Source organism: Apiospora phragmitis (assembly GCF_038363925.1).
Source record: "Apiospora phragmitis strain CBS 135458 chromosome Unknown utg000006l:1.0-5683423.0:1.0-5690449.0, whole genome shotgun sequence".
NCBI lineage: Eukaryota > Fungi > Ascomycota > Sordariomycetes > Amphisphaeriales > Apiosporaceae > Apiospora > Apiospora phragmitis.
The window spans coordinates 2820983-2844099 of NW_027117404.1; the positions used below are offsets into that span (position 1 = coordinate 2820983).

General features: G+C 53.0%; 8 protein-coding genes across 8 annotated transcripts; 5 read left to right on the forward strand and 3 right to left on the reverse strand.

Annotated features, from left to right (window-relative positions):
* Positions 1-2219: 2219 nt before the first annotated feature.
* Positions 2220-3128, forward strand: PG994_006139 (uncharacterized protein; the record flags this gene model as incomplete). The annotated part of the gene is made up of 3 exons (XM_066857548.1): positions 2220-2513; positions 2590-2651; positions 2711-3128. 3 exons carry the CDS (start codon positions 2220-2222, stop codon positions 3126-3128), a joined length of 774 nt encoding a protein of 257 aa, XP_066716817.1.
* A 2149-nt stretch (positions 3129-5277) lies between these two features.
* On the forward strand, positions 5278-7004 carry PG994_006140 (uncharacterized protein; the record flags this gene model as incomplete). The annotated part of the gene is made up of 4 exons (XM_066857549.1): positions 5278-5707; positions 5914-6450; positions 6514-6839; positions 6906-7004. 4 exons carry the CDS (start codon positions 5278-5280, stop codon positions 7002-7004), a joined length of 1392 nt encoding a protein of 463 aa, XP_066716818.1.
* Positions 7005-8083: 1079 nt separating this feature from the next.
* PG994_006141 (uncharacterized protein) lies at positions 8084-10131 on the forward strand (the record flags this gene model as incomplete). The annotated part of the gene is made up of 5 exons (XM_066857550.1): positions 8084-8382; positions 8463-8478; positions 8653-9014; positions 9066-9110; positions 9162-10131. 5 exons carry the CDS (start codon positions 8084-8086, stop codon positions 10129-10131), a joined length of 1692 nt encoding a protein of 563 aa, XP_066716819.1.
* Positions 10132-12356: 2225 nt separating this feature from the next.
* PG994_006142 (uncharacterized protein) lies at positions 12357-13323 on the forward strand (the record flags this gene model as incomplete). The annotated part of the gene is made up of 2 exons (XM_066857551.1): positions 12357-12430; positions 12513-13323. The coding sequence occupies 2 exons, from the start codon at positions 12357-12359 to the stop codon at positions 13321-13323; spliced, it is 885 nt and encodes a 294-aa protein (XP_066716820.1).
* A 404-nt stretch (positions 13324-13727) lies between these two features.
* PG994_006143 (Protein arginine N-methyltransferase SFM1) lies at positions 13728-14714 on the reverse strand (the record flags this gene model as incomplete). The annotated part of the gene is made up of 5 exons (XM_066857552.1): positions 13728-13784; positions 13864-13982; positions 14063-14173; positions 14261-14278; positions 14393-14714. 5 exons carry the CDS (start codon positions 14712-14714, stop codon positions 13728-13730), a joined length of 627 nt encoding a protein of 208 aa, XP_066716821.1.
* An 841-nt stretch (positions 14715-15555) lies between these two features.
* On the reverse strand, positions 15556-16608 carry PG994_006144 (IEC3 subunit of the Ino80 complex- chromatin re-modelling-domain-containing protein; the record flags this gene model as incomplete). Its single annotated transcript, XM_066857553.1, has 2 exons — positions 15556-16336; positions 16394-16608. 2 exons carry the CDS (start codon positions 16606-16608, stop codon positions 15556-15558), a joined length of 996 nt encoding a protein of 331 aa, XP_066716822.1.
* Positions 16609-17366: 758 nt separating this feature from the next.
* Positions 17367-18437, forward strand: PG994_006145 (uncharacterized protein; the record flags this gene model as incomplete). The annotated part of the gene is made up of 1 exon (XM_066857554.1): positions 17367-18437. The coding sequence occupies one exon, from the start codon at positions 17367-17369 to the stop codon at positions 18435-18437; it is 1071 nt and encodes a 356-aa protein (XP_066716823.1).
* Positions 18438-19431: 994 nt separating this feature from the next.
* Positions 19432-20196, reverse strand: PG994_006146 (Endosulfine-domain-containing protein; the record flags this gene model as incomplete). The annotated part of the gene is made up of 2 exons (XM_066857555.1): positions 19432-19890; positions 20161-20196. The coding sequence occupies 2 exons, from the start codon at positions 20194-20196 to the stop codon at positions 19432-19434; spliced, it is 495 nt and encodes a 164-aa protein (XP_066716824.1).
* Between the last annotated feature and the right edge of the window lie 2921 nt (positions 20197-23117).

The window sequence follows — 23117 nt, forward strand, 5'->3', positions numbered from 1 at the left end:
GGGTTGCAGGATCGAGTAAGCATCGGTGGCACAAGACAACGAAGAATGAGCTCTCGGTGTCCAGATTGGGTGGCTACCCTTATCCACAAACATTTTATGAGTATTGGTTTGCTGATGATGTTTACACTGCAGCAACTCTAACCAACCGACAAGTATGAAGCCGGGTTTCCGAAAAGGGAGAAGCCAAAGTCTTTGGCGCATCGGCGTTTTGTTTCGTCGCTGAATGAAAGCTCTACTGCGGTGGAATACAAGCCCGTGTCTCAGATTTCGCCTCACTTGTCATCAGCGCTCACCCTACATACGCATTTTGGGCGCCGTGTGCAATGACGATTCAGCAAAGAGGAAAGGGCTACACCCAAACCGAGGTGAGGGTTGAGGGACTGGTATTTTCCACACATGCAGACTTCTCTTATCTACCCTGGCCAGGGCATACTAATGAACCAGCGATGATGCGCTGGCAAGGCAGTCTGTGAAGGCAACCTTTAGGGCAAATAATGGACTTCACAAAACTCGAGCGATTCGGTCACCGCCCACTCCCGGAAACAAATGGGGAGAAACCAAATCGAGATATTGGACAGACAAAAACAAGTGTAAGCGATAAGTAACCTACATGTATGTTTGTACTGATGACTGATGGAAACGACCTGCATCATCTTCAGATGGCGGATGTGTTTCCGGGGACGCCATGCAAGTCGAGTGTGGTGAGGAGTTAAGACTGCGACACATACAACAGATGCAGGACCACACCACACGCACGGAGAGATGCGCTCATCCTCGCAAATAGAATGTAACAACATTAGACATGCTCCCCACGTTCGGCAAGGGGAAGAAGAGAGGTAGGCAGGTGATAAGAGGCTTAACTTTAGGCAACCACCTACCCCTGCCATGCGCTGCCATGACACGGCCAAGTTGATTGGCTCAACTACACAACCTCCAAGAAGGAGCCCAATATTTCGCGTTTGCGATGTTACAAAAGTTCCCTTCGGTGAAAAAGCGACGAGAAGACCCATAATGACACAGCGCATGAAGGGGTGCTTGTTCAGCATGCATGCAGATCAATGTTCCCTACGAGCCCCGATGCCCTTTGTACTCAAGACGATGGACGACGGCCAGATAGCTGTACCTACACAAATGGGTAGGACCACACCGGCATGGGCATAAGCCCCCTTTTCCTTCTACGATCTTTCAACAACATACGCCGCAAGCCCCATATTCTAGAAAGATAGAAGCCCTATGTTTCATGATGAGGGAGGGGTTAGTCACTAGGCAGACTGCCGCAGCGGGAGAAGAGCCTCGGGCATATTGGTCGGAAAGCCATCTTATGTGCCATAGCCACACTGCCCAGCCTCCCGATAGGCCAGCAACGACACACCGAAGTCCAAGCCATGCTATCGGCGTGCCGGAATCGCGGTACTCAACAGAATATGCCCATGCTACGTATCTGAAAGCCCTGGAGCTTTGGTCTGTTGCTTTCTTTTTGCGTTGTGGCCGCGTCCTCCCGCGATTGGCTGGCAAGCCACCCTTGGCTATCCAAATCCCGATTTCAACTGCATCTGACAGCCGTATCGAGTGCACAGTGATTCTCATGTACCTTCTTCCACGTAAACGTGGCTAGGAAGAGACCTATAACATGACGTCTGGGCGAGCCTGCCTCTATCAGTTCGGTTGCGTGCATATCAGCCTGGCATTAGAGTCATTTGCATGCGGTGATCATATACTATAGAGCGCTATCATACAACACCATGATTGCCTTGATCTAGGTATGTAAGCCTCACTTAATTAAAACTGCACTTCCTACATTGACCTCAAGAGCTCGAGCTAGAGAAAGTCCAGCTTGTTACACCCATATACATATACCCGCATGTTCGTCCCTGGAACCTCATCTCATCTTTTCACCAAACAATCTCCCATACTCCCAAAGCACAAACACTCTCCACCGCACGCCCGTGGTTCATACTCTCCCTACGGCACATATCCGTCAAGTTCTAGGATATCAAATGCTCCCCACCCGTTCACTCAAGTTTGTTCGGAATATTGAATGGTTCACCCGACGTAGCACCCGGGCCTCACTGTTATATCTACACAAGCGAGCCTCGTCAGCTTTTATATGTGTGCGATAACCTGACTGCTTCTTCCTCGCGCCGGGTCAAGACAGTACCGGCAGAAACGTGACGACAGCTTTCATCCTCCCTGTTACAGCCGAGAAACTAGACAACAACATGGACAACAACGACTTCTGTTACCAACACCAGACACCAGCCTACGGCTACCATCCGGGTCAACCATCAGGTGATGCAGCGAGCTATTCACCTACCGCCCCGTCATCTCGTATGAGCCGTGGCAACTCTACCAATTCCTACCACTCTACATCCTCTTCCGGCAGCAGCCAGTATCCTGAAGTACACGCCAGTCCTCTAACAGAGGAAATGGCATGCCCCGACGACAACGCAGGTTACATCGGATACAGCCATTCTTATCCGCCACAAGGTCTGAAGAACGAGGATGACGGGGTGGTATGATGGTCAGGCAGCCTATGTGCCTGATGACAGTCCGGCATACTATGATTTCACATCGCCCGAGACTGTTCAGCAAAACTATGTCGCTTCTCCCACAACCTCATTGCCTCCGACGAGTCCTCCGGAAGACTTGGTGTAGGTGCTCTGCAATTGAGACCCAAACTGCTACATTTACTGACTGACTCTTGAAATAGCCCTCGCTCAGAGCCTGCACCTGCAGGCCTGCCCGAAGGACACATTTGCCTTTACACTCAGTGTGAAGCGAGGCCCTTCAAGCGCAAGGCCGACCTGGACCGGCACTGGCAACACGTTCACCAACCGCCCGAGAAGAAGTCCACCTACTACTGCGACTACTCCAAGTGCTCGAGATACTCGGAGCCCTTCCACCGGATGGACCACTGCCGCGACCACTTGCGCGAGTATCACAAAGAGGACCTAATCCGCAAGAACGGCAAAGAGGACGACGAATGGTACCGCAACCGAAAGGTCTCGTCTAAATGGTTCCGATGCACCAAGTGCCTCCGCCGCAATCAGATCAAAGAGTCTGCCTGGACTTGCCTGGACTGCAGTACCCCCTGTGACAAGAAACGACAAAAGCTACGAGCTCGTTAAAGAGTTCCAGACAATCTGATGCAGTCTTCGAAATCCAAATTGCTATCGGCGCTCTACTTCGCCCGCCGATTTGACAAGGGTTCTTTGGAGTGGAATTTACCCCTTTTTAATTACACCAGCTTCACAACCCGCAAGCCCACGGCCCCCCGTTGGACAACTTTGCGCTTCAACATGCCGAGATATGACCCATTTCCGCCATCTCGTCACTGTCCTATTATTGCTTATGTCATGGAGTTACGATTGATTTACCTGTACGACTTTGATGTTGTAAAATGACCGCATTTCCTCAGGCGTTGGATTGCTAAAGTCTGCTTTTGATCTTCTCCAATAACAAACCACCCCCGAAACCCCACGAAACCAACTAGAGACCAAGCTGAGCGTCGTTACTTCTCTATTTTTCTCCCTTTCTTTTTTCCCTTCTTCCTTTCTGGGTATGTTACTACCGGGACGGAGTTTTTGGGGAGTCAGCAAAGCGCCTGGTGATTCGATGATTTGGTGATTTTTGGCGTCTCGGCGCAAAAGGGTGGTGTGGCGCAGTGCTGAAGGCTGCATGTGTAGAAACCAGGTTTGAGGAGGGGAAAAGAGGAGGCTGCTACGTTAAAAAAGAGAGAGAGAGAGAGAGAGAGAGAGAGCTGCATGGCGCGCGCGGTTCAGCCTAGGCGGACCAGACGGCCTCGTCCGCACGAGCACGACCGCATTGCGACGACGAAGACGACGTGGAAGAATGAGGGTGGACTTATTCTTGATTCAACACGAAAGACTCTTGCGTGATGATCACTCATCAAATCGATTCGACCTCATTGGGTGGTGTTGCGTCATGAGATCCTTGGAGATGAAAGCTGAGGAGAGGCAGGGAGGCAGGGAGGCAGCATGCATGATGCAATATGCAGCTGTGAGGCCAACTAACCTAGGACTCATACAGACCAGCCGATCAGGCTGACTGGTTTCAACGTTTATTAGATGATAGAGAGATACCCTTCATCACGAGGCTCCTCAGCTCTGAATACTGAGGAATAATAAGTCATCAATGCAAACAAAGTTAAAGATTATCTGTTTATAACCGGGAGTGATACTATCCAATACAAGAGCTGGTGGTGATGGGCACGCTGCGGAATGTTGCTAGCTTCCTTACGCTGCAGAGATCTGCAGACTCACCTCAGCTCTTCACACACAGTCTTTTTAAGGTTGTTCAATTGTTTCTACTGACGTGCATCTGACAGGCACTGGCTACAGTTTAAGAACTGAACGTAATAATATATGTAATGCCCATCAACAAACAAACCACGGAGAGATATTGATACTGCACGGATATCATCATAATCAATGCTTCCTGACTGCCGTTCGCCCGAGATCCCATTTGCCTCTTCGGTAGGCCACTGACGATCCATCTGCTTCATTAGGCAAGTCGTCCTCTTTCAGCAGGCTCATCAAAACATCTCCGCGAATCGGCAAAATGTGGGGGATTCAGGCCCTTGCTGCTGGGACTGCAGCGATACCCTGCCCCTCTTTTAGCCCAGCAGACTTTTGCCTGTGAAGCAACGGCAGAGCATCACACGATCGCTGGCGCGAAACTCGTTCCGGTCCTAACTCCGACTGTGCCTGTCGCCAGTCAGTCAGTCAGTCAGTCCTCGACTCGGGGTTGCGTTGACGGACAAAGCACTGCGTACGTCGCACCAATGCACATCATTGCGGAATATCATTAATACCACCATTTCTAACCAATCTTGAAAGTAGGTACTAAGAAGGTAAGTGAAGAGTGAGCAATTGGTCTGCTGCATGTCCGTAAAGTCACCTCATCAACATCCTACATGCCCCGAGCTGTCCGCAAGCATCCTTTTTGTCACCACCAGCTTCAATTGCTGCTGAATTGTGTTGCTCTAGTGTTCCCAGTCTTGCTCATATAGCTGTCTCTAATATAGATAGCACGCTTCATCGGCTTTTCATTTTCCGCCGCCATCCCGACGCTTTCGGTCGCCTCATTCCCTTCACGGCCCCTCGGTCAACTCCCGAGCTCAGAATCACCCGCATATAGACCCACACGAGCTCGAGCTCTCGACTTCACATCCTCGGTTCAGTGTCAGTCTGGAAACCGCGCGCGACTATAAATACGTTCTTGCCGTAGTTGCGCGACTCCCCGGAAACCGTCACCATGAGTGCCTTCTACACCGGGGCCGTTCGATCCATCCGCCCTGCCGCTTTCTCCAGAACCGCGAGGCAAGTGCTGCTTAAGACAACGCTGAACTCGGCATCGCGACCTGCTGCTGCTATCCCTGTGGCTTTCTTCCACTACACCCGAAACAACATGGCTGTCCAGAAGATCAAGGTCAAGAATCCCGTCGTGGAGCTCGACGGTGATGAGATGACCCGCGTCATCTGGCAAGACATCAAGGACAAGTTCATCCACCCGTATCTGGATATCGACCTGAAGTACTACGATCTGGGCCTGCCCTACCGTGACGAGACAAACGACCAGGTCACTCTGGATGCTGCTGAAGCCATCAAGAAGTACTCGGTGGGAGTCAAGTGCGCCACTATCACTCCCGATGAGGCGCGCGTGGAGGAGTTCAAATTGAAGCAGAGTAAGCCGCCCTATGCATGCAGCCTCGAACTTTCTTGATCCGCGGTTGTCTTGTTTGCGCATCGCCCCGCACCTGCGGTCTGTGCAGACACAATGCCGTTGCAGTGCATTCGCATGCAATTGTCTCTTTGCGCAGGCTACGGATTGCATAATAACCCAATCTCTACTTCAACTGCGACTACAGACTTGATACTGATCGTCTTGCAGTGTGGCTTTCTCCCAATGGCACCATCCGAAATGCCCTGGGCGGTACCGTCTTCCGCGAGCCCATCGTCATCCCGAGCATCCCCCGCTTAGTCCCCAGCTGGAAGAAGCCCATCATCATCGGACGACATGCGTTCGGCGACCAGTACCGGGCCAAGGACCGGGTCATCCCCGGCCCCGGTAAGCTCTCCATGGTCTACACCCCTGAGGGTGGTGAGCCCCAGGAGATGGAGGTCTTCCAGTTCAAGGACGGCGGCGGCGTTGCGCAGACGCAGTACAACACCGACGAGAGCATCCGCGGGTTCGCCCACGCCAGCTTCAAGTTGGCACTCGACAAGAACTTGCCCCTGTACATGAGCACCAAGAACACCATTCTCAAGAAGTACGACGGGCGGTTCAAGGATATCTTCCAGGAGATCTACGCCGCCGAGTACCAGAAGGAGTTTGAGGCCAAGAACATCTGGTACGAGCATCGCCTGATCGATGACATGGTTGCTCAGATGATCAAGAGTGCGGGTGGCTACATTATGGCGCTCAAGAGTAAGTCATCATCGCTATCCTGTCAGTGAGGCTCTTATGGCATGGCTAAATGGTTTATTATAGACTACGACGGTGACGTGCAATCCGATATCATCGCTCAGGGTTTCGGCTCGCTGGGTCTCATGACCTCGGTGCTCATTACCCCTGACGGCAAGACATTCGAGTCCGAGGCTGCCCACGGCACTGTGACCCGTCACTTCCGCGAGCACCAGAAGGGCCGCGAGACTTCGACCAACCCTATCGCTTCCATCTTCGCATGGACCCGGGGACTGGTCCAGCGTGGCAAGCTCGATGACACTCCCGAGCTTGTGGCCTTTGCCGAAAGCCTGGAGAAGGCTTGCGTTGACACAGTCGACCAGGATAAGATCATGACCAAGGATTTGGCCCTGGTAAGCCTTATCCTCCTACTATGACGAGATGTCGCAAGAGTCATTGCTAATGTTTTGGTGTCACAGTCTATGGGCAAGACGGCCCGCGAGGACTACGTTACCACCACCGAGTACCTCAATGCCGTCGAAAAGAGAATGAAGAACCTGCTCAAGGAGAAGCTGTAAAGCGTGTTATGTTAGATGCATAAAGTGCATTGAGCAGAGCCTGATGTATGTAAGGGCTACGGGCATGGCGATGCAGCTTGAGAATTACGAAAGTTGGGTGGTGACACCACCGCCCGCCCTTGCTTCCGTCGAAATGCTCAGGAGCGGGGCAGATTCAGGCTTCCTTGCATTGGATAGAGCCGAGGGGTTTGCTTCTCAAACATCATTTGCTTGCGTTTCCCTAGGTAGATCCCCGACATTGGCTTGGCCTCAACATTAGGGGATTGTACATAAAGGTCACGTTGCATGCAGGTATATATGTAGTGCTTGATATAACCCCCCTATCGACGGCACTGTTGCCTGCCAAGAACATCAATTCCAGATGCCGTGAGATGGGCAAATCCGGAGGAAGGTGGGGATTGCCCTCGTCCACTACGGGGGTCAGCCAGGCAGGTACTCCGTACTTTTTCGTAGCCGGGCTTCTGGGTGGACGGCCAGGTGCCTAAATGCAGGTGCAACACCACCACGAGGAGAAGCAAGCCCGCCGAGGTTGACTTACTGCCCTCTATTCTTGGCTGGAGTGTTTGATTGATTGAATGCTCAGAATGTCCTCGTTCATGATCAAGATCCCATAGGCTGATGCTTGGCGCATAATGAGCCCACAAAGAATGCACGTACGGTATTGCCGTCTCCTTCGCGTTGTACGCGTAGTTACATCGCATCTGCGATATGCACCTCTATTTCCCTACCAACCTCGGCATGGAATGAATTGGAAGCCTCCCATCTGCGATCCTACTACTATATATATCCTTCTCCTCGCTTGCGTGTGGAAAAACAATGGGCCGCACTGATCTGGGTCAGATCGACTAACAGAGCATGCCGCCCTGAGACACACGTTACGGCGGATGTATGTCAGATTATAGGTTAGATCCTTTGCATTCGATCAAGATTAACCTAGCGATTTGGACATTATCATTATCACCATCATCATCATCATTATCATCATCATCCATCTTCTCTCGTGGTCGCTACCGTCCGTTCTCGACGTCTTCAGATGCAAATGCTTCCTCCTCTAGGCAGGTTCCCAATTCCCTGCCGCAATGAGAGGAAGTCACCAAACCCTTACTGTTCGGAAGGCGCCTTATCGTCCAAAAGACCCCAACGCCGCCACCTCTTTCGGCAAGATCAGCAACATAATCAACGACGACAACAACAACAACAACAACAACAAGCTGAAGACCAACTGTCCCGCCACTACCATGTCGCATGCTCAGCAGTATGCCCGGCCTTTTGACTGGAGCCAGCGTCAGGGCATCATTACCCAGCTTTACATATTTGAGGACCGCCCTCTGAAAGAGGTTGCGGAGATTATGAGGGATTCATACCAGTTTCACGCCACGTAAGCTCGTCAATCAACTCGGTCTTACTCGTTTTCATGGAGTGTCGTCATCGCAGAGTATGCATACTGACTTTGCGCAGTTACAAAATGTACAAGGTGAGAAGAGCATTGACTCCTTTTTTATTTTCATGCTATCCAAATCCACCCTGGGTATGTTCGACATACACAGGGGGAAATCATGTATTCTCCAGTACATAGCGGTGCATTGCTATTGATGCCGTCATTACTTCCTCTCTACGTTACATTGTCATCACTGATCCAACAATATAGGACCATTTCAGGAAATGGAATCTGCGGAAGAATCTCAACTCCAAAGTCTTTGAGGACTTCTTGATCCGCCCCCGCCAACAGAACACGCCGCCAACAGCACATAGCCCAAACGGTACCGTGGTGGTTCGCAACCTGAGCAGGCGCATGACCCGATATGTTCGGTCCGGGTCCGGCGGTTCTCCCAATGCCGAACCAGCTCAGATCCTATATGGCATGGTCCTCCCACGACAGGTTGAGTCGCCAGGTAGCCTGAAGCATGCCGAACGGTCCAGTACGTCATCACCTTTGAGTGGCCCTCTCTACCGTTTGCCTCATATACTTCTTCTGGCATGGGGATGCCCAAGTCATCCTGTTCTCGGATGGTACGGGCTCTCCATACATCCGAGTGCGATGCTGACTCTGATTCGCCTTAGTGCATATGATAAGGTCCTATATCGTGCATATGGACACCAGGTCCAGTGAAAATCCGAGTTCGGGCGCTTTAGGACCGGCCTATAACGCGGCCGCAGGGAAGACCTACTACTGGATTACACTATTGGGATAGCCCGAAACTTTCTACATGAGAAACGGAGCGCGCTGGGCTTCGCACTACTTAACCACTGTTTCGGTATGTTTAAGGGGATGCTGGACTCCAACCCCTGGCTCGACCCCAACCCCTGGCTCATCCTCGCCGCTTTCTACGGCGCGTATGATCTCGCCCGATTTGACCCTGAACTGGCTGTCAATTTCATGGGGTACATCGACCAGCTCACCACCGTCAAGGGACACGCGTTCCATGAACTTTTCACCACTTTGCGGCAGTCCGGCTCGGACGGAGTTCTTGCTCAGTTCGAGAGGGTTATCCTGGAGTGTTTCATGGATACGATGGCCGGCAGCTTCCGTGATAAGAAGATGGTGCTCGACATTATGCGCAGCTTCTCCATCGGCTTCATCCGAGCTTATCCGAAAAAAGCCATGCCCAGTATCGAGGTTTCGCGCGCCACGGTTCAGGAGGTCTTTGATAATCTGAAGGACGATCCGGATTCGGTCATTATCAAGCCCATACCTGCAGAAGGCCAGCCTAGCAGTGCTGAACTGGAGGCCATTGTCAAATTCCCGAAGTCTCCCATGGAGGACTTTCTCCACGGATGGGCCAACACTCATCCGGCATCGACCAGTCCTAGTCCTTCCACCACCTCGTCGGTGGCCGGGACGACGATAGCAAGCGATACGGACAGTGAAGATCAGGGTAGCAACAGGGCGGACAGCCCCCCGGCGTTTGATCCTTTTCTGGTCGAAATCATCTTGAACAAGGTGGTCGAGGAGACGTCAGTAGAGCTGTACTCGGGCAACCTCAGCGTCACTGCTCGGTTGATGGACCTGAAGGGCTGCTTTGGCAACCTGTCAGGGCAGTACAGCGATATCGAGGAGCTCAGAAAGGCATACGCGGACCTGATGGGTTACTACGCAGAGAATGCTAGCATCTACATCCCACATTGAGTGGGGGACTCGCACGCCCCTTGAGCGAGATGCGATTTTCCCCAACCATGTTCGGGCATTGACAGCAGGTATACACAAGGTAGATGGTACAGGGGAAAATACTTCTTTTATTGGGCGCTTGCTCGGATGCGAGCACTCCACTTATAATGTGTTGTTAGACACATTGTACCGGCCTGTGTCCGGTCGAGGAAGGAAGGTCTACTTACACATTCTCGCATGGGCTTTTCCAGAATGCCAAGAGCAACCACCCCTTTCTCTCCCCCTCGCGGCCTCACCAAGCAACTACAAAATCATCCCTCTTGTCCCTTTACTACCCCTTTGTGCTTCTTGGCCCAAATTTCGTCGGGGGAAATCTAGCAATGCCAGTTCTGCTGCATGTGGGAGGTGGGATCAGTTGATCGTCACGGGGTTGACGGTGCAGACTGAATTGAATTCGCCGGTGCGTTCAAGGACCGAGTCACCGATTCCGCAGTTAAAAGGGCGGAAGGGCCCGTTTTCGCCGTCGACTCAAGAAGTCCTAGCCGTTGGGGGAACCGGTGCTTCTACTTTCACGGCTACTTGGTGAAAAGGGGGGTGAAAGCAGCAACCGCTCGTCGTAAAAGAGACTGGCCTAACAGGCGATCTGGCTCAGCGGGCTGTTCGTATTTGTCCGAATACATTGGTAGACGGTGGCGATGAATGTCGCGACGAAGGTGATGGGTGCGTCTTCTGCCGTTGAAGGCACTCAATTTTCAGTCCCTTACGTATTACAGAATCAATGATTGGAGTTGGTTACTATTGATCTGTAGGATGTTTTGGGATGATATATATCTGCTGGATCAGACGAGAGAGAAGTGTTGATGGGAAAGTCTGAACTGTGTCGAATGGTAATGATGGATTGGTTCAGTCTCGAGAGAACATCCAGCCTCCTTTCATAGTTACAACCTGTGTTGACTTTTTTAAGCTTGGCGATGGAGAGCCATTTACTATAGAGCTGCGTGCCGCATGCCGCATCCTTCGTTTTATACTAGCGAACGATGAACTGATCAAGATGAGTCTGAAGCCGGCCAATCATTAGGACCGTATGCGAACAAGTTATGTGAAGTGCTTGCAATCACTCCATCGAGCCTGACTACCAAAGCTGGGTGATGATTCCCGTCTTGCCCCTATTCTGAACCTCAGTGGCCAAAGGTTCGTCTACAGGTTGACAGTACTCTCGTCATTCGAGAAGACATGCCCTTGGAGTTCGAGCATGAGGTTATGAGCATATGTATTGGACGTAGCAAATGATATGGGGCACCCAATTCAATGATTTTTGGTTGGGAAAGAGAGTAATATAAAGCAACAAAGAAGAGGCATCTCGCCTGCCATGCTGCTGGAACGTGGCGGAATGAGGCCGCGCATATATGGGGCTCGGGATCGGCACTTATATGCGCTAACCTGATGGGATCGGATTTGATGCCCACGTCTTTCTAAGCAACTTTATTAACATTAAATCCAATCAAGGTTCGTGTGTATCCAAGTATTCGTTAACATGGTGCCGTCTACCCCGAGATCGCGACATCTTCCCCTCCCCAACTACCTTGGCAGATTCGCAGTAACGGGAGCGTCCGCACGCCATTACGGTGGCTGTGTCCCTTGGAAACTCTGTGCGATGCGTCATCATCCCTCTCCGAGCCTGCCGCCCGACTTTTGCCAATCAGCAGCCAGACGGAGGCACGCTGGCACACTCGCCTCGTTGCGTGTGTCTGAGGCGGCGCTACCTGCACTACTACCTCCCTGCCACAAATTGTCAAGCTGACCTGAAATGAAATGAATCAAAGGATCTCTCTTGCGTTGCGCCGAGGCTTATGGCAACCACTACCACCACATACCACATCACATCAAGCACCCGTGAATCCCGGGCATACTTCATAGCTCTGTTAGCGCGCACTTGATCGTTTTGTGTTTACATTGAGTGAGTACTTAGTTACTAGGAATCTTCTCGACCTGTTGGATCCCGTGCCGTGCCAAGTTGGTTGGCATCTAGACCCTCCTCCAAGAGCCAACTCGAAGACTACCTCGTCCCGGCTTGTTCATTGTCCAGAACCCCACCTTCCAATAAGCCTAGGTTCAATAGTACGTACAGACTACCACTCAGGCCTTGGTCAGTCGTCTTCAGATTTCGATCCTTCACCGCTTGCGATTTTCATCTTTGATTTAGGCCTTTTATATTCTCACTGGCTGGTGGTCAAGTAACGGACATAATGACCCAGGTGGAGGAGACCGAGGAAGAGAAGGCTCACCGCGAGCGGAAGCGTGACAAGTTCGGCGCATTCCTGTAAGTAGTAAATTGCGACACCCAATCCGAACCACCAAACAAAGCGAAAACCAGTTGTTTGAACTAACCCCGAGGGATACAGCAAAACCAGCTACGACAAAGCCGAAGAGGGCACCGTCAAGGGCTTCCTCGAGGGCAAACTCGCGCTGGAAAAGGGCCTGGGCCTGGGCGCCCGGCCCAACGCCGTGCCGCCCATGGAGGCCGTCGCCCACGGCCCGCACCGCAAGGTCGAGATCGGCTGGCACCCGGTCGCCGGCCTCGCCGGCAAGTGGTTCGCCGAGCAGACGGGCCTGGGCAAGATGATCACGGAGAAGATCCGGGCGTACCCGGACCCGACGCAGCACTGGGCCGTGCTGGTGGGCGACTACGCGCACCAGCTCTGGATGGACGAGCACCTCGACGTCATATACACCAACGAGCGCGTCGACCCGGCCCAGCGCGCCGACGGCACCTGGCACACGTTCGAGGTCGGCGAGACGCGCTTCAACGACGAGGCCCTGCGCCAGGCCGCCGAGATGGTCATCCACAACATGCGCGCGCGCCGCCCGGCCTACAACCTCATCAGCAACAACTGCCAGAACTTCGCCGTCGAGCTACTCGACGTCATCCACGTCGGCGCCCACCGCGAGTTCGGCACCACCTTCGCCATCTACCAGCGCGCGACGGGCAAGGGCAAGATCATGGACCTCTTCGCCCAGGAGGACGCCGACGACGTCCAGACTGGCGCCGAGGGCCAGCCGCCGGGCGAGGCCCACGCCCAGGCCGTCAATAACGCGCAGAAGGTCATGGACGACAACACGCAGCAGCTGGACACGCAGCCGGCGACGGATCGGGGTCCGGTGGAGGGGCAGGGTCACGCCAGAAAGCGTTCCTGGTGGCGGAAGTCGGGGTAGTTTGCACCTCACGAGCAAGCATGTGGCCCATTGGGTTCGGGTGCCCACGATAGGTGGTAAAAATGGTTTAATATGGCTGGAAAGGGGGAGGGCGGTCGGACTGGGCATGGTGTTCTTGGTTTGACCTTCACGTGATGGGATTAAGCGAGCGAGTTTTTGAAATGATACCCATCGATGGCTTGGGTTCGGAGGGAATGAGACATTGCATGTCATGGTACGGTGGGCTCCATATCTGCTGCTGGCAGATAATATCATCATATAGATTTGTATTCTTTAATCATGAAGCCCCTTCAGAGCCTCTGCGTCAGCCGTTCTACCGAAACCCGACATGACGTAGAAGGGTGTTACATTTGTAGGACACAAGTAGTGCTCTTTTGTTCACTATATGCATATCAAGTATCCAATTAGAACAAGTCATCAATGCTCTTATCCGCATCCTTCTTGATCAAGTCGACCATGCCCTACAACACAAAGGATATTAGTAACGTCGCGAATCAGTTGGGAGGAGGAAATGAGAAGAGAGTAAGTAGTCTGGCTCACCTCGGGCATTATCGGCTTTCCGTCTTTACCCTTGACGTAGCGGAACGGCATCTCGGTGCTCTCCTTGTCGCCGAACTTGAGCTCGGGGTGGTCGAGGTAGGGGATCATGTCCAAGGTGACTGGATCCCCATCTTTCGTTAGTTATGAACGTGGCAAGTATAAGGGGATGATGGTGGTGGTGGCGGGGATTACTACGTACACTGCTCTTCAACCACCATCCGCGTCACTCGGACCGCGGTATCGGTCGTCATCTGGATGGTTCCCAGCCGACGGCCTGTGAACCCTTTCTTGCGGAGCTCCGAGGTGCGATCTAAAGGCCGGAGAGGTCATCATGTCAGTGGACATCGCCCCCATTCATATCGGCAACCGATATAAGGTCTGTGAGATCAGAACGTACCGCGTGGTGGGTCATCTCCTGTATCATGAGGTTAGCATCTTGGCTCCAATACCTCCCTCTATCCTTGGACAATGCAAGAAAGTATCACGAGAGAGGAGGGGAGAACAGGAGAAATCAAAGTCAGAAACTTACCCAAGATGCCCCCAAAGAGAAACACGTCAAAGTCCCGCTTGTCGTCCGGGTTTAAGTCCTCCTCGGCGGCCGGGTCCAGCAGACAGACCCGTTCCTTGCCTTTGCCCTCAGGGTACAATTCCTCGACGCCCCGAGTCTCGGCGCGGAAGGCGGACTCCTGCTTGAGCTCCTCGGGGACCTGGAAGCCCTCGGGCAGCGACGAGAGCATGAAGACACCTTTGCAGCCGGCCGTCTCGCGCGCGATGGCGCGGTACTCGAGGGCCGACCAGGGGCCGAGCTCCGGGTCGAGGTGCTCGACTATGTAGGTCTTTTGCTCAGGCATTTTGGTTGGGTCTTTCTTCGGTGTCAGTCACGTCTTTTTCCCTTTTTGGGGAGGGGAGAGGAAAATAGACAAGACAGGCACAAACAAACAACTTGGAGGTCTTCTATGCCAGACAGTAAGTAATCCAGGTAATCAAGCCAAGGCAGACTGTTGTAAGAGGTGAGTAGGCAGCTTATTATGGGGGGTATTTGACTATAAGAAAAAGCTCGGGCAGAGTGGGGATGGCGTTTTCAAGTACCTCAAGACCACTGATACCTGTTTTATGCAGTATGGCCACAAGAAGCCCTATAAGTTTGTCTAAGGGTTAACATAAGAACCCAATGGACTGGGACTTGAAGATGGCCTGGGCCAATTATCCGGTGCTTTTTGTTTTTTACACCCGGTTTTCTCAGCTGTAACCTCACTTAATTCATTGGTATCGAGCGTGATTGATGTCCCAGGTGGCTGAAACGAAAGAGTACAAGGCGCCACTGTACGCTTTTGGAGCTATAGCGCAAGCAAAGCTGAAGCGTCCCGTGGATCTCGATGGACGGCCACGACTGCTGCGGCATATCATTCTCTCGACGGGATTCCTCAAGGGGGTTGGCATCATTAACCCCTTCCAACGCAGTGAGTGTTTGTGTCAATTTTGTGTGAGCCCATATCTAGGGGCATAGGCAACTGGAAAGCCACCGATTTTCCTATATTACAACGTCTCCTTCATCCATGAAATCCGAGAGCCCAGCCCAACCCATTCGCCATGAGATAGTAGTATATCCTTGTTTCCCCCAGAGCGCCGTAAAGTGCTGTTTCGTACCGTATGCGCCAATACCAGTCGCGATCAGTTCGTCACCTTTGCCAACTACGGGATCGACTTACGACCCCTAGGCGTACTCGAACCCAGGTCTCTGCTCTTACGCTTCTTGGTGGGTCGACTTGCGCCTCCCTTTGGGCGGTAGCCTGCATCGTCCTCCCTCTTCCGCTTGCCTCTTACGCTACCCATGGACGGGCCATCATACCCAGCCTCATCTTCATAGTCCATCGTCTCCGCAGGATCCTTACGACTGGCGGTGGATTGGCGCTTGTTGCCGCTCTTGGCAGTGCTCTTACGCTTGCTGCCCACTTCGATCTTCTCACCGTGGTCGTGGTCTCTCTCCTTCTCCTTGGCCTTATCCTTGTCCTTTTCCTTCTCCAGGTCTTGCAAGAACGTCTTCGGTGCATGCCGCCTAAGCCAGTTGTAGACACTGGTGGGGTTGCGCAGAGCGAAGTTGGCCGCGGCACCGCTGTGACTGGGGATGCTAGAAGCAGGAGGGGGGATCGCAGGCTTGGCCTTGAGACCGATGCGTGCATCGAGTTCAGCGATGTAGTTGTCGACATCGTCGGCCTTGAGGAACGAGATCGGGTAGAGCTCAGGGTCTTTGGGCTCAATTTCTTCCAAGACCTCGGGGAGGTGCTCTACTGTGGCGGCGAATGAATGGTGCGGGACCTCTTCAATCAATCGTCTCAGGGACTTGGTGGGCTTTTGAGCTGCGACCTCCTCGTCTTCGGTTTCGTCGTCCTCCTCTTCCACGTTCAAGTCTATGCGGCGCTCTGGAGGGATTTGAGGCGACTCGTTGATGCTGATCAGCATGTCCATCAGACGGCTGCAAGGATGCAATTAGTAAGGTATCCAAAGTGACGATGGGGTTGGCGATGCTCACTCATTCTCAATGGCCAGGCGCTTGGCAGTCTGTAGAGCCTTTTGCTCCAACTGATGCAGATCCTCGCTCTGCTGCATGCGATTGTCGAACTGCAGGCGCATCTTTCTGTACTTCTTCTTCCAGGACTTGTAGGATGGCTTCGCGTGGGCTCTATCAGCATCATCAAGGCTGCGATCCCGATAGCCGGGCTCGGCTTTGATGCTGGTGTCGTCCATGTCGAAGGGCGACGCGACGTGAATTACGTGGTGGTCGCGATGGTGGTAGTAGGTAGAGGTGTTGGCGAGAAGGAAATAAATGAATTGGGAGTTGGCGTTGGTGTCAGGATTGTACACTGCACTTGTTTTGGGTGCGACAGAAGTAAGCAAGGCTGGTTTGGGGATTAGATTAGGTACTGTAGGTAGCTGGTTTGGAAAGTTGAAGGTTCGAATTGTGACGATAACCGGAAGCGAAATAGATAAGCACTGTTTGTACTGTAGACTGTAGATAGCCAATGTAAAGAAAAGTAAAGAAAAGTCAAGTCAAGTTTGTATTCTCTCCATCACAGTGATAAGAGTATGTTGTTCGAGCCTTTCGCTCCCGGATGCAGCAGCATTGAATGAGAATGAGTCCATCATTTCAATGTTCCATTTGCTAAAAGGCCCATGCCCAGCTACGGTACTCCCAATTTTGGGGGTTGGAGCTTGGAAGCGTGTCGCGTTCTTCCTTCTAAACGGGCTGGGCACTGGGGGGCGCCATGTTGAGCCGACGCCGACGCTAGAAAGCCAGGTACCCTGAAATCTCATCAACCCCACCATCAACAGCTACTTCTGGGTCAATCTAGCCATCCCACCTTCTACCACCTACCAATCTATCTCAGTCCTATCCAACAGAGACCGAGACAGAATTAAAAAAAAATTAAAAAAAAAAGCAGAGAGGTCGCCGCCAGCCAGTACGAAAACCAATTGAAAATTTCATGCTCCGCAGCTTCCTCAGAATGGCCGAACAAGCATCCAAGCGTCTCAAGACCTCCGGCTCGTCGGGCCTGACCATCGGCACCCACAACGGCCACTTCCACGCCGACGAGGCCCTGGCCGTCTACATGCTGCGCCAGCTGCCCGCCTACCGCGACGCCGGCCTGGTGCGGACGCGCGACCCGGCCCTGCTGGAGACGTGCCACACCGTCGTCGACGTCGGCGGCGAGTATGACGCCGCCAAGAACCGCTACGACCACCACCAGCGCCCCTTCGCCACCACCTTCCCGGGCCGCCCGACCAAGCTGAGCAGCGCGGGCCTCGTCTACCTGCACTTCGGCCGCCAGCTGGTGGCGCAGCAGCTGCAGAACAAGCACGCCGAGGACAGCGAGGAGGTCAGCCTGCTGTGGAACAAGCTGTACGAGTCCTTCGTCGAGGCCCTCGACGCCCACGACAACGGCATCTCGTCCTACGACCCGACCGCCATCGCCGCCGCGGGGCTCGAGAAGCGCTTCGCCGAGGGCGCCTTCACCCTCGGCGCCATGGTCGGCCGCCTGAACCCCAACTGGAACGACCCGACGCCCGCGGACCCGGCCGAGGCCCAGGCCGCCGAGGACGCCCGCTTCGTCGAGGCGAGCGAGCGCATCGGCACTGAGTTCGCGCGCGACCTCGAGTACTACGCTAAGGCCTGGCTGCCCGCCCGCGAGATCGTGCGCGCCGCCTACAACAAGCGCCTCGAGTACGACCCCGAGGGCCGCGTCATGGTGCTCGAGGGCCAGAGCGTGCCCTGGAAGGACCACCTTTACACCCTCGAGGACGCCGAGGGCAACCTCGACAAGAAGGTGCTGTACGTGCTGTACGCCGAGAAGCCGGTGCCCGACGCCAAGTGGAGAATACAGTGTGTGCCCGAGTCCAAGGACTCGTTTCAGAGCAGAAAGCCTTTGCCCGAGCCCTGGAGGGGTGCCAGAGACGAGGCGCTGGACGGCATCACAGGTATTCCCGGCGGTGTTTTCGTTCACGCTGCTGGCTTCATCGGAGGAAACAAGACCTTCGATGGTGCCAAGGCTATGGCTATCAAGGCCCTGACTATGTGATGCTGGGCATCAGCAGGGACCTTCTATATATTGTGGGAGAGTTTGGAATATGGCACTTCATGAAATAAAGGCGATTGCACGTTAGTCATGATTCACGGCATAGACAAAAAATAAAGAAATGAATAGAAACGATGGTAGCTTATGTTAAGCTGCGAACGATCTTCATATGATCAATCACGTTGCCAGAACAGAATATTGGCTGTATCTTTGCACATTTTCGAGACATGAGTAGTGTGGCTAAATATCGTGTGGTTTATCGGTAGCATTTGTACCACTAATAACATGTACGACGAACGCAAGTAGTAGAGCTCGATAGCTGTCTGGCTGGTGCGCAACGGTATATCGAAACAGGGAGATGACCGCACCCAGCGTCAGCGGCGGGCACCAACGACGATGGAACACACAAATCGGGTCTTGTGATGAACCCGTAATTCTCATGCCATGATATCAGAGCAAAGGAAACAAAACAAAGCATCAACCCAGAAAAACGCCATGAGACTGGTTCCCTCGTAGCCTTCGTGAAACGGAACAAATAACAGCTTTCCCCCCTCACCGCCAAAGTATTCCTTATGGCGGATGTTTAGTGGCCTCCCAAGAGAGTAGACCTCCCCTTGTTGGGATCACTGTACACCATTCCTACCAGAATAGCAATTCAACTCCAGAAGTGAGTGTTTGTGGCCCGGGAGCCACTTTGAGAGGCGTGGTATGAGAATATCTTTCCGTGTGAGAGATAGATAGATGCCCTCGGAGTCTAGGCGTAGACCACCCGTTTCTCTTTCTCTCTCTCGATAGTACACCGACTTTTGAGCGCTATTGTTTTAGATTAGCCGAGATCTTGTAGGTGCCTGTCTTCGAACGCCGCGCGTGAAGTCCCAACGTTCTATGGGGGGGGGGCACCGCCTCTTCTCGGCCCTTTTCTTTATCTTTCTGTATCGGGTCTCTTCTCTTCTTTTAGATGAGGAAGAGGCCAAAAAATGTGCCTGTCCCTATCTCTCTATCTTCGGATCGGGATACCCTGGGGCTCGGCACCGCCTTCTGTAGCCGGGGCCGCCGCCGCCGCCGCTGCGTTCTCCTTCTCCTCGGCGTCGTCGGCGCTCGTCTCGCGGTTGAGGAAGCTGCTCTCCTTGATGGGGGAGGAGCTGGTGCCCGGGTGGCCCGTCAATGGGGCGCCGGGCCCGCCCAGGCCGCCGGGCGAGCCCGAGATGCTGCCGTGGTGCTGGGTGTGGCCCGGGTTGGTGCCATTGGGGGAGCTGAGGTGGGGGACGTTCTCGGGGGTGGGGTGCTGGGTGCCCACGGAGCCCGTGTCGACGCTGTCGCCCTTGCCGGCCTTGGACATGGCGTAGTCGCCCGAGTCGAAGTACTTGCGGTCCTTCAGGTGCTTGGCGAAGTGGTCCGACTTGGAGGGCAGCTTGCCGTAGAGGCGGAAGAGGCGCTGCTCGTCGGGCGAGAGCGACTGCGGTAGGGCGTGCAACACCATGTCAGTTACATGATTCTCTCTTGCTCTCTCGAATGCAAGGCAAACAGAAAATGGAGGGTTCGAGTAAGTAGTCTTTTATGCAACCAATAGAACATATGTACTACTGGTTTGCCGACTCCAAACTCCTTTGTCCTGCTGTGCTTGCTCTGCTGGGCGTTGGGCGCGGGTTGAGATGGGTAGCGGGCGGATGAGGTGGGGTGGGCTGATAGCACGCAGCGGGTGAAACGAGCAATTGGGAGAGCTTACCTTGATGTCGATCTTGTTCTTCTGGTGAGGGTTCATGTTGCCGGGTATGGGGGGTCGTAGCAAGAGAGTGGTAGTGGGAAGGCGGAAATATTTATTTGGTGTTGTTGATGTGCCCAGTTTGGTAACAAGTTTACTGGTAGAATGGGCTTTTGCTGGGTTTCGTAGGTTTGGGTTCGTCGTTTGAAGTTGCAGGGCTCTGCGACGGGGGGGTTGGAGAGTGGGCAGTGGGCAGTGGGAGCGGGGGATAAAATAATCCAGGGACAGCCAGCTGTGGTTCGGTACAGTATGCTTGCCCTTTTGCGCACTTAGCCTAGCGTAAAGCGTTGCGTTGCATTGCGCAGGACTGGAACTGACTGATCGGCTTGGGTCTATCAATGGATTGATCGATGGATGGAATGTCGCAGTGCTGTCAAGGCAAGGTGGGTGGTGGGATGCGGTGGTGGATTACCCGTGGATTTTGGATCTCGCGGGCCCAATCAAGGGGGGCTTTCACAGCCTACAGTAGGCTAACTGCGAGGTAAATACTGTAGTGGCAAATAGAAGCCAAAGAGAGGAGAAGAATGGAGGACGAGGATGAATGGGACGAGGATGATATGTCCTTTCTTTGATCAGGGCAGACGAAATTCACTCGACTATTGTTTGAATTCAAGAGGCCCAGCTTAAGACTAGAATGTCAGATGCCACGAGATTTGCGAAAGCTTGAGAGAGATGGTGGCTTCTGCTATGAATCTTATTATTTCATGCTGTCTATCAACCTGAACCTCCTAGTAGAATAGAAAGAGGCAGTGCATGGCATTGATGGAAGGGAAGTCCCATTGGTTTCTATGTAAGTCTCGATTCCTGGAAACTTCCAGGGTTCAACTGGGAACCAATCGAGCCATCTGGCATGCTTTCCATGCAAGCAGCAGAGCTGGAAAACTAAAGCGCTGTGCTTCATGCGTCTGGTGGAGAGGACCCCTAATAAGGATGCCGCATGGCTCCTCGTTGTCGTCTTCCATGCTGCTGTTGAGGGAACTCAACTTCCCTCAACCGCCGTGAGCTCATCCCATAGACCACCCTCATAGACGAAGCATGCAAAATTGGGAGGGCTCACAGTCAGAGCGATTACATCACTGGGAGGTTTGTTAGCCCGCCCAGTCAATCCCCTCGCAGTTCGTCCACAAGGCAAGCATGTTCCTGTTGTGAAACCTAGCATATCATCGCCGTTGACAGCATCGAAAATCTCGATAGCTACCTGACTAGCTACCTCTAAGCTGTTCACTACCTGGAGATCAACAGAGCTATTGCAGCCCGACTGATAAATGGCGGGTCAAGAAAAGCATCAAGCAAGCAGCAAAGCTACCTAAGGTACTCACTGGCCCTGTCGATCCTAGCTTCTTCCTGCCCTTTGCACGAAGCTGGGAATAGCACAAGACCTCTACGGGCTGGCAGGCTTCATTCTGATTTGTGTCTGCTTCTCAGAATACCACCCAAAAAGTTCACCCTCAGCACATTGACAAGGATTGTGACATGACATAAGGCTACGCAATACCACCCAATTTACGTCCTGATGAACCTTGCCCTCTTTCATATCTCACAGATGTCTTGGCATCACTGAGTCTAGATCGTCGGGGGCCTGTTCTTTGTCTGGGGGTCTTTTCCACTGCCGGCTTCCCGGCCGGCATGCCCGCACTGCACCCATCCAGTAATGGGTGAGACTCCAAAGACAAATGCGACTGGCTACCTGGGTGCATGGCAACTGTCGACAATAAAACAGAGTTCATTAGATTGACGCACTCGGTGCGTATAGGGGGTAGGCTCGGCATCTCCATTGGCAGCAGCTGGTCGGACTCCAACTCCTGGCTGTCAACCTACCACCTTATCCCCGTCAGATATATAATCCCATACCTCCATGCATAGTAGGTGTGCTACTACCCAGTACGATATCGTCTGACTAAGCGATACTAGCCATGCAAGGAGGGCTGCACGGCAGATGCAGCTAATTAGTACCTCCCGACAGCTCTTATTTAATGGCTGAATTGCTCAGTCGACATTTCTCGATCATGCGACCCACCGTAGCTCGAGATATGGCGCCAGAGGCACGCTTTCGGCCGACGCATCAGCTTGTACTAGACATGAAGCCAATTTGAGCCGGGGAAGCTGTCAAGCGTGCTGTTAGACGTGTATGTCTTTCCGGATTTCACTTATTACGTCTTCTGATGTGTCAATGTCTCTCTCGTTGTACCCTAAGAGAAAAAAGCAAAGAAACAAAGGCAGCCGATGTAGTCTTGCTGGCAGCACCTGCCATGGCCAGCACGTATGTGTGTAAGTAGATGTGGGTGCGGAGTCAATCCTCTTCATATACAGCAGAAACAAAAACGAAACTGCGGCATCTCTTCGGCTTGGGTAGATGGAGAGACAAACGAGCCCCCGCGATCTGCCACCGGGCTTCCGGGTATGTGCGTGCCGTGCCCATTACGTTACCTCGACAGACGTGAAAGTCTAGTATTATTCCACGTAACACAGCCAGCTAGCAAGCACTTACAGCGTCTACCTAAAACCGATACCAATAATAAGTTGAACGGTTTCACCACACTCGTTGTACCAAGTTACTTGTCATATGAGTCAGGTCGCACCAACCGGTCGCCATGTCCCCGCGGCCGACCCAGCCCGTCCGACCAGCCCGGGCCGTCGACATCCAGACGTCCGGTGGCCAGACAGATGGATAGCATGCTTCACCAGAACGTCAGACCAGATCTCTGTGATGGAATTCGTGCTTCGCGTGTAAGTTCAAGGGTTTGTTGGCTCATTCTCAGATCTATCTTATATTTTCATAAGAACAAATTTAGACATCAACATGGGGATGTGGTCTAGTGGTATGACGTTTCCTTAGCATTAAACTGCATGGAAAAGGTTCTGGGTTCGATTCCCAGCCTCTCCACGATTACTTTTTGCATTGTGTGAGTGGGCACGTTTTT